Source organism: Pygoscelis adeliae, unplaced genomic scaffold, assembly GCF_000699105.1.
Source record: "Pygoscelis adeliae isolate BGI_AS28 unplaced genomic scaffold, ASM69910v1 Scaffold31, whole genome shotgun sequence".
Taxonomy (NCBI): domain Eukaryota; kingdom Metazoa; phylum Chordata; class Aves; order Sphenisciformes; family Spheniscidae; genus Pygoscelis; species Pygoscelis adeliae.
The window spans coordinates 2,895,777-2,906,134 of NW_008824233.1; the positions used below are offsets into that span (position 1 = coordinate 2,895,777).

Consider the following 10,358-nt stretch of genomic DNA (forward strand, 5'->3'; position numbering starts at 1 on the left):
TTGTAATGTTGCTATAAGATCAGTAGCAAATTATTGAGAATTATGTCATTATAGGAGATTTGGGTTCCCAAGTATAAAATGGAGACTAAACACTACTGAAGCTAATACACAAAGTTGTAACTGGAATATTTTTCTTTCAAAATTCCCATCACACTGAACTGACAAAAGGTGGGGCTGTTTTAGAGTCATTTATGGAAAAAATGAAGATGATATTGTTCCACTGGTTTTAAAAACCAACTGTGAATAAAATGATCATGAGACATTTCAAATTAAAAGGAAATAAGCTATTTTAAATATGTAACTAAGATTTGTAATTACAAATTAGCAAATTTGAGAAATGACAAAAAACTTTTAGGCATCTTCTATAATTCGTTCTATATGCAGTTTTTGCAGATCATTTGGCTATTCCTAATTCATTAAGAGTCAAAGTACAAAAAACCCCAACCAAACCACTCCCCTACCCCCAGAAAATCATATCTCAAGGAAGCTGAAAAAAATTGTATAGGAAAATGCTCGAGGGACAGCTAGATGAGTTATTTCAAGAAGAAAAATTAAAATGCCTTTAGGGACTGGAGAAAGGATTTGATCCCAACAAAAGCTATCAGTTTTGTTAGCTTTTAGATGAAAGTGCAGGGTAAGAGAGACAGTCACACTGAGCTATATGTTGCAAAAGAAACTGAACTATGAATTTTATACATATAACTAAAATAATTTTTTTCCCCACTATAAAATACATTGGAACTTATTAGTCTATGTTTAAATAACAATTGAGATGGTGCTGCAGCAAAGTTATTTAATAAGTCAGAAATTTGGCTTGTACTTGACCTATATGGTGAACAAGGAAACAACCACAGGAAAGCCAATCTTGGGATATAGCATGGCAAACCATTATGGCATTGCAACATCACTTTCAAGCTGCAGACATCAAAGTACGATCAGATCGGACTCTATACTTTGGGTACTCTGGATGACAGGATCAAAGAGGGATGAAGCCAAAAGTAAAAAGATGAACGTACTTAAAGTAAAAAGGTTAATGTACTTTGAAACAAGTATTAGTATCTTCCATAAACTGAGAACTAAGCTGTTTAAAATGACCGAGATGAAAAAACATGCATATTAGCAGGCATAGTTGTATTTTAAAAGACCAAAAGAGCTGGGTCAGCTTAGCTAAGCTGTCCTCTAGTGAAAATAGGATTGCACTCTGTAGCTATAGGGAAGGAGCAAGTGCCCCTGAGAGCAATCGTATTTTCACTAGGGGACAGTTCTGCTTCACCGAGAGGGCAGATTTGCTTCACTCCTTGAGTCAAGCAGATCTGTTCGACACTGCTACCAGAAGAACAAATGAATATCATCTGGCCAGAATAAATTCAGCCCAATTGAAATAGATGAAAGCATCTAATGGAAGAAGGGTTACAGTTCCAGAACAGCCTTCCAACAGAAGCACAGTAGAAGGACCTTAAGTAATTTTAAGGAAAAAGTTGTTTGATTTCAGAGAATTTGTAAGAACTTCAAGTCACTGAACTTGTGATAGCAGGGGACTAGACTTAAAAGGGCACAGAGTTTCCCTTCCAGTCTTACATGCATTCATGACATGAGATTTGAAGAACACAAATACACAGAAAATCAGTAAAGTATTACTCATGGGAAAGCGTTTTACATGAAATTGATGTTTCATTTAAAAGTATGGTCTATTTACCCATCTGTCTTAGTTCCAACCACATCATAAGAAAAGACAGCGAAATAAAACATTGAAATAAGTTGTTCTACAAACAATACCTTGAATGAAAGTTACACCGAGGCTTTGAGCAAGTCCTGTCAACGCATTTCAAAAAGAGTTAGAGATCATACGTTCCATCAAATTTTTGAATATGGCAACATTACTTTTTTGCCTTGACTTTTGCACATCATGGCCCTTTAGCTTGTGTATCACTTAAAAGTTACACAGCAATGGTTACTGCAGTGCATTTCCTCAGGAAGTGTTTGTGGTTCACCATGAAATACAAAATTGTTAGAAAACACCCACTGCTTTATGTGATCTTTTGATTAAACAAAGCTACATTTATTACTTTCCCTCAGTTAAAAAAAATAAATCCCATTTAGCTATTTTATGGCAATTTCCTCAATGAGACATATATACACATACATACTTATACGTATGAAAATATATATATGTATGTATATATATGAAAAGTAAGACAGGAGCATGTCTTGTGAAGAGAAGCCATTTTTTTCAAACACAGAATATATGTAAAACAACATTTTTTAAACTGTCTGAATTTTTTTTTTTAATCACAGTGTTTCACTGGATGCATATGAAAGCATCTTTGTGCCATTTCCCTTTTGTTCTAAGGAGGGAGAACGTAGAAAGGGCTTAGATATGACACGTAGAGAGGCTTCACAGCAGAAGCCAAAGGTTCTCTTAACTTTCCTCTTTACAATGCAACCCTACTACCTACCAAGAACAGCATGCACGGGTATTAGCTAAAGTAAGTTCTTGCTTGTTTCCCCAGCTCCCTAACAGCGATCACGAGTTTGCTACCATGAACAGGTTTTTCACCCAGGATTGAAAAGATGGGCATCTGGCAGTGTCACTGCTTGGTAACAGAGACACTAGAATTAAAGAAAGAGGTCCTGGTCAGTGGCTCACTCTCGTTCATACCTTATTGAGACGACTTATTTCACGCTCATAGTGTTCCTTCTTTCTGATCATTGAGGCATTCTTCTGCTTCAGGAGATTGTTCTCTTCCTTCATTTCATGGAGAGCTTCACTAAGGACCTTTGTTTCTTTCTGGGATGCAAAAATACAGAGAGATGCTGCTGAAATGCAGATGGAACCATTTTTCAAGAACAATTTTCAGAATATCTGCTGTCTGGCAGATGTGCTGCATTTTTGTTGTCCCAAACACAGCTGGGAAGGGAGGGAACAGGAAGGCGGATGGTTACTAAAACCCAGATATGATAAAGTCTGTTGAAATTATTTTGACCGCTCACCATATGATGAGACAGAGACAACATACCAGACTAAATCCCTGCTCTGCAGTTGCACAAAGCCATGAGAAAGCTGGCAGGCCAAGCAGACCAGTACTGTACAGATGATCATCCCAAACCTGCATTACTTGTACACACTCATAGCGTAAGGCCAGGCCTAAATGCTGGTGGAGTCCCAGACATTCCCAGTGTCATACAACATCAAAGACAAAACCAGATCTCAGCATCACATAGTCTGAGGGCTTTTTCCACTACACGAGAGACTGAGGCAGGCCTCAGCCTGCTCAAGAATTACCAAGCTACCAACCAAGGCTTAAAAATCCACTTTCTTTGACCCCATCACAGTTGTCGTTGACTTGAGCTTGACCCTTCCTAGTGCGTGTGCCTAACACTGTTGCCACCCCAGCAAACTACCAGGAAGATGTCCCTACTCGCAACAGTATTTATACACTAGTCTTTCCAGATGCTATTATAGGAATTATTGGGACAGATTTGCCAAACTTTAAGTTTGATTCTCTTCTCCTATCGCTTTCAGCGCGGCTATTTTCAATTTACAATGAAGGAAGCTAAGATCTGAATCAGACCCTGAAGCAAGTGGCACTGTGTAAGCTTCTCTCCCAGGGTAATGCATTCCTCGCTAGCCCGCTTTTGCCAGACTGTCTTAGACCAAAGCTGTTTAGACATATTAAACAGAATGGCCCGTTCTACAAAAAAAGAAAGTATTTCAAATATTCTTCTGCAGCTGCTTTGTGTGATTAAAAAAATGAGATCCAACAGTCACATGCACAGAACACCATATGAATGCTTTTTTTTCTGTGCAACAGGCATATCTCTGTGCAGCCAGCGACTAGGCATTTACTGCTCAGGCTCATGAGAAGTGCATCACCGTGTGCTAATTGAGCCACTGAAAAGCACCCTTGAGAAACTGTTGCTTACACATGAGATAGCTTTATTTTCCTTTGTTCTAAGTTAGTTGGAACATTTCATTTTCTCCAAAAAATGGGCAAGATTAGTAGGGTATCTCTGCATTAAGTATAGGAACTCACCCAGGAACTAGCTCAAGCTGGCATGTGCATGTATGTTTGAAGATATTAAAGAAAAACAAAACAAAACACTAAAATCCATATAGGCTTTTAGCTATGATCTTCTCTTCACCTTTGCCATCCTCTTTTCCTAGCTCCTAGCACACATTCTCCTTCTCCGAGGCTGACACCTCTGGGAACTTGGCCATTTATAACTAAAGATTTCCTGGTTGTTCAGGTTTTTGAACCATCTGAATTCTTATGTCTTATTGCTTCTTATTCGACACTGAATCTTAGGTGTTATGGCACCTAGACTCTCCAGTGACTAGGTTGGTCTTTGATTCCTGCCTATGGGTACATAGTCACGCCCAGAGAGAACAACAACAACAAAAAAACCAAACCCAACACTAAATCTCCAAAACAGTCAGTTTTCCTGGGGCCATGGAGGACATGGGGACAGATAAAGTTCACAACATTATCACTCTGTGAGAGCCATACCTCCAGGTGCGTTAAAAAAAAAAAAAGCTCTGCAAGACAACAACAGCATGTAATCTGTCTCAGGGTTGTTTGGTGCTGCTGGTTTTCCTAAATGGCTCAGCAGAGCACCCAGAGAACTGCCACTCTGAGTAACAAAGTTAAAAGGTACTGTCAGGCTGCTGGACTAGATAAGCAAGTAGAGAACTTTGCTCTGGCAATCGCCCTGTACAGCCCATCCCAGCTCTGTGGCTACAGGGGAGTAAGTAAAACATTTAAAAAAGAAAGGGTTGTTACCTTTCAAGAAAAGAAAAAAAAATATATATATACACACACATATAAAACCAAACGCAGGTATAAAGACTGTTAGTTGCTGCAGGAAAAAAAAAACATAAAGCCCCTAAAAATCTAATCTTGGTAGATCTGTCAGCTTGGGCCTCTCCTGCATCTGCTGAACTTCAAAGCAACAAGCCTGCTCACGTGCTTTCAAGCTGAACGTATCTTTATGCATTTTTCTGAATCGTCCCCTGGCACCGCTTTTTCTTCATCCTGCCCCGTGGGCAGCATAGGCTAACTTGAGTTGACACAGCTGCTGACATGGGTGTTACAATCCTTGTCGCTCATTCAAAAAATCTCTACTTTTAGCAGCTACCTCTGCAAAGGTGTAGATCTCCTGCATCCCTGCATGACATCCAAAAAGTGAAGAAATTCAGAGTAAATAGGAAGCACTTACTGGCTGAGTATATAATTTGTAAAGAAATTGCTGAGCTAAGGCTGAAGTTCCATGCAGGTTAACCTGTCCCCGTATGAGATTTTTGGATTATATTGTCATTTAGTTCATTACTCATGTATGTATTAGAAAAATTGGGAGAGTGCACTCCTCATCCTTACCTTTTCAGAAAGGTAGCTAGGGTTGTTTTTCACAGCTATCATATATTAAAGGGCAGGCAGTAAAAACCTTAGCAATATGAACAGGAAGATGGATTGTCTTGCATTGAATCCACACTCGGAGCAAATAAAGGCAATGATTCAGCAAGTACATAACGACATAGTTTGCTTTAAAACATGTAAATGGTCCTATTGGTTGGAAGTCAAGCACGTGCTTAGCTAAGACCATACTATAATTGACAAACAAGTAAGATGAATGTTCTGCTCATGAAGATAAAAGCTAAGGGCTTTGCATTTCTTTTCCTGCAGTAGCTAACTTAAATCTTATCTGAGCCTGGAAGCGATGCGATTGCCACTTGTTTTCAGGTTTGTTTCATGTTATCAAGCGAGTAGAGAAGCCCGACTTCAGCCGTCAGAGCACCATCCAGAAACTCTTACAAGAGACTATGAAGTGTGTGATACCATGAAGCAGAATGAGAGTAGGAAGCACCACTCTGTGGTGCTTGTAAAACGGGGCACAAAGTTTTGTGTATACGTTGGGCATATATATGCTGATCGCTCAGGTCGGTAGTTTTACTGTGGTGGGAATTCAGCTTAGGGATCTAGCTTTAGATGCGAATGCCTACACAAGAGCCAGTGCGTAAGGAGTCCCGAGAGAGGTGCCCAACCACTCTCAGGGTGAGGTGAACGCTGCTCTAGAGCAGGTGATCAGCCCAGGCACTTTCAGCCCTAACAACTGCACTGACTACATCGCTAATATTTATGGGGAGCTGAGATAGCTAGCACACGTATAAAAGCTTATACTGTCAATACCAAAACGTGGGTGTCTGGAGCTGAATTCTTTCCTTCAAGTATTTATTGCCAAGCACTTCATGTAACGTCTGCAATGACGTTCCTATTCCATTTGAAATCACTGTAGCATTTTCGTTCACAAAGAAATCCACCCTGAACTGAACAGCAAGGAAGGAAATCTCTGCAGTATTCATATCAATCTGCTCTTTACTCCCCCCACCCCCCCCCCTGCCCCCCCCCCCTTTTTTTATGCGATTTCTATTGAAATGACTCTCTCCCTATACAGATCAGACAGAAGATCAACCACTGCCTTGGGTACAATATTGAAAAGCACTCAACACCACAATCTCATCTCACGGCTTTGCGACAACCCATGCCCTGCCACTTGCGAGAAGAGAAGGAGGAAAGTCAAGACAGTGTTCAACCCTGAGCACAAGCGGGGTGACAGAGTGCACCCTCCTACCGTTTCCTGCGACGGCCTCTCTCTGCCCAGGGCTCGCAACCTCTCATCTTCTGGATGCCGTTGATGTCTCTCTTCCTCCAGCTCACTGACTCTCCTCTCTGACACGTCCAGTTTTGCTTTCATTTCTGCCAGCTGAAAAGCAAGTGACAGACCATGGTGGGATGACTGAGGATCCTGAAAGGCACAGCACCTCGAAGGTGCCTTCAAATCCTTTCAGCTCTCAGCAGATCCAGCATAAAGGAGTGGATCTGGCTGCGTGCAAAGTCCCCAGCCGCTGACTTTCCCCTCCCCACCTCCACACTCCGCTGCTCTGTCTCCAGTGGAGACTCTTAACGATTCTGGGCAAATTCTCTGTTGGTGTTAACCCAGTTGGGTCTCGCACTGTTTTGCTGCCAAAGGACAGCTACCATGGGTCTGTCCCTCCAAATGAATTTTCCATTTTAATGTTCTTTTTTCCTTTTGCAGTTTGGACTCCCTCTGCAGTGGTGCACATCCAAATGAGCTAGCCGAAGGCATAAAATGGTCCCATATTAAATGAGGAAGAGCCATTTAAATGCCTCTTCTTTTTTTTTTTTTTTTTGGGGGGGGGGAGAGGGGGAAGGAAATCAAAGAAATGATCCAGATCTCAGTAAAGCTTACTGGAAAATATTAGAAAATTTTCCTGATAAGCACATGGGGTCATTCTGCAAACTTCATTTTCATAGAAGGAAACAGATGAGAATTGTCAGTTAATGAACCAACTCGGTCTTTGGAATACCAGGCAAAATTGTAAGCAGCCAGCTTCACTAGGCAGCTGATTATAATGTCTGCAGCAAATATGCCACACAGCACAGAGTATCTATTTTCACAGAATGAAAGCTATGCCAATGGGATCTTGACAAAAAAAGGAAATAAAAATAATTTATTTACAATTTTTTTTTTTTTTTAAATGAAGAGCTTTTGTACAGAGCAGTTTCTCAAAAGCGAAAGTCTGTCTGCTTATAGAAGGCAGCATTCATGGAGCATTTATCTGAGAGCTCCCCCATTACAGGGAGCCCCAGTGAGCTTCCAGGCTTCACAAGGCAGCCACAAGAGATGGTACAACAACCAACAGATATGTGATGATACGTATCAGTGGCTGGGCACACCAGGCACTGTAGGCTAATTTTCAGTTAGTTCTGCTCTGAAGCATGAGCAATTTTTACTACCTTGTGGAGGGCATGAAGAGTTCTGCTGTCACGTCTACCCTGGTCCCTACTATTTTAGAGATACGCTGCTTCTCTGCTTATTTTGTCCTACTGAAGACTGTATACACATTAGCTTCACTTCTATGCGATGAAGCTTTTTTAATTTGTGAGCTAAAGACAAAGTAAACATAATGCCTTCCCCCTCTAAGGTATTTACTATAGCTATGGCTGACTGGTATTTAAGCACAGACTTAACTATCAGCAGGTGGCATTCATATTCCAATAGAAGTAGTCAACATTGTTACCTGTTTTTCATAAAGCTGTTTCATACTTCTAAATTGGTGATCCCATTGCTTGTTCACCTCCAAAAGCTGTAATTATCAGGAAGACACAGTAAATAACCCTTATTTCAACATTGTCAATAAATAGAAAACAGACTGACATTCTAATCCTCCAGCTATGAGTGTTCACAACTTCCTCATTATCTGGCCAGGTCATTTCAGAAAAAGCAAGTTAAGGTTTGGCAAGCTTTACGGCCCATCTGCCAGTGCTTTGGTATTTCAGTTAAAGTACATGAATGTTCAGGAAGTAACATTCAGCAAACATGCAAATACACAATAAGCTACAGGTGAATCATTTGCAACGCTGTACAAATCCCAAGCTGCAAATCCTAAATGGCCAAGGAGTTTCTTGTTAGTTTGCTTTAAGTTCCATAAACATATTTCCAATTAGAAGGTCTCTGACTTCAAACAAGTGAATTGAAGACTCCTATTGACTGCAATTACTACTGGGTGCAAACCCCGCTTGCCTTTCTCAGTACCACTAAACCGAGCAAGCACACTCATGCAAGATGGGAAGACTGGCTAACACCACACATGTAAGCGGTAGGAGTGAAGTCAGTGTGCGCGCATTTTTATTGGAGAAAGCCAAATAGGTCCCTCTGAAGCATTTTGCTTTGTAGGATATAGGGTCACTCTTTAGGATGCTCAGCAAAAGAACGGCTTCCAGTTTGCTGCTACCTGTGACCAAGACACCACTGGCTACTACTCACAGTGGTTCCTTGGCCTTTACAATAGTGATCATTAAGAAAATTTGCCCTTTGTACCTTATAAATCTCTGCTCTTCTAGATTCATAGCTGCGTTACAGTAAGTCATCATTTGTTTTTAGGAACAGTTCTCCAAATATAACTCTGCCTAGCTTGGTAGAGAGAAGTAGGACTATAGGAACTAGCTTAAACATAATTTTAAGTGCCTGCATACTTCAGGCTGTGAAGAAATGCAAAGCAGAAAGTGTCCACATAGAAATTGTCTCACAAGAGCACAGGATGAGATTCCCACAGGAAAAACATAGGCCTTGCTGGACTGGCGGGTAAAACCAACTGCAGCATAAACAGTGTAAGTAACAGTGATAACAGATTCAGTGATTTCCTGCCCCGGGCATATTACTGATATTGTAATGTCTGTCTTAGAGATTATTTCTGTAAAGGTTAAGGGTAAACTTAAGATTACCTCTCGTCTCTGTCTTTCCAGTGAGAGGATCTGTTGTTCCAGAGAATTGGCTGATACAGTCTTCTTTTTGGTCAGTAATATGTGCCTTGACTGGAGAAAAGAAATGCTCAAAAATGAATGCCTTTGGTATCCTCTCTTCAAGTCAAGATCATCATATAAAACTCCCATCCACCCTATCATGTGCATGTAAAGAAACTGAAACAGCAACATTTTCTTACATTGCTTTTGTATTTCAGTACCTTTACACCTGCTGACAGCAGATTCTGAAGTGTGCATCGGCCTTAACCCTGCTTAGTCTGTGCTTTAATTGAAGCATTATGCAAATGGCTCTGAAATAAACAGAATTATGTCTATTTGTACCATCTGAGACACAGAACACAAAATAGGATTTTAATTATCTTACAGATGGTAATACAAACAAGTAGTACAAGCCACAAAAGTTGAGCATAAATTGAAGTGGGCATAAGTAATTCCCTTCATTTGCAAGAACTAGAATAATTAGTAGCATTGCCCCTGTAAGTGCTTGCAGGCCCCAGGCAATAAACTTCAGCACAATGGGTTCAAAACAAGCAATACAGAAAACAAATAGGCCATTTGGAGAAATGAGGAAATCAGTCTGCAATTGTTCCATTTTTTAAAGCGTGGAGTTTTGCCCAAGCAGGACAACAGCAGCCAAACCCTCATTTTTGTAATGGCAATATCGTATATCATAATTTCCAAGGAGTTTCTACAGATTGTCATGAAAACAAACATGTGATCTATTAGATATAGATAGATAGATAGATAGATATCAGGAGAACTGTACTGGAAAAACTGCTCATAAAAATAAAACATACTATGTTCAGATACCTGGTCAGGGATTTTTTTTTTCTCCCTAAATTCTCAACCAATATATGAGAAACTAGAATAAAAGTGTGAATGCTTCTGAGGTCTTAAATCTCCTGAAATAAATTTATTGTCTTCCGCTAGAGAATTTAATGCCAAATACCAATGAAGAAGATCAAAGAATAGTTTTGTTGTGTCTTTTCACAGGCAAAAATCCTGACCACGTATTTG

The 10,358-nt window shown here is 40.2% G+C and overlaps 1 protein-coding gene across 1 annotated transcript in view; it reads right to left on the minus strand.

Moving 5' to 3' along the window:
- The window catches only part of TNIP3 (TNFAIP3 interacting protein 3), a 42,436-nt gene that overhangs the window by 19,751 nt on the left and 12,327 nt on the right, over positions 1-10,358 (minus strand). Inside the window, 4 exon segments of the mRNA XM_009334947.1 lie at positions 2,660-2,788; positions 6,628-6,759; positions 8,099-8,164; positions 9,303-9,392. Of these exon segments, the coding sequence (XP_009333222.1) occupies positions 2,660-2,788; positions 6,628-6,759; positions 8,099-8,164; positions 9,303-9,392 (417 nt within the window).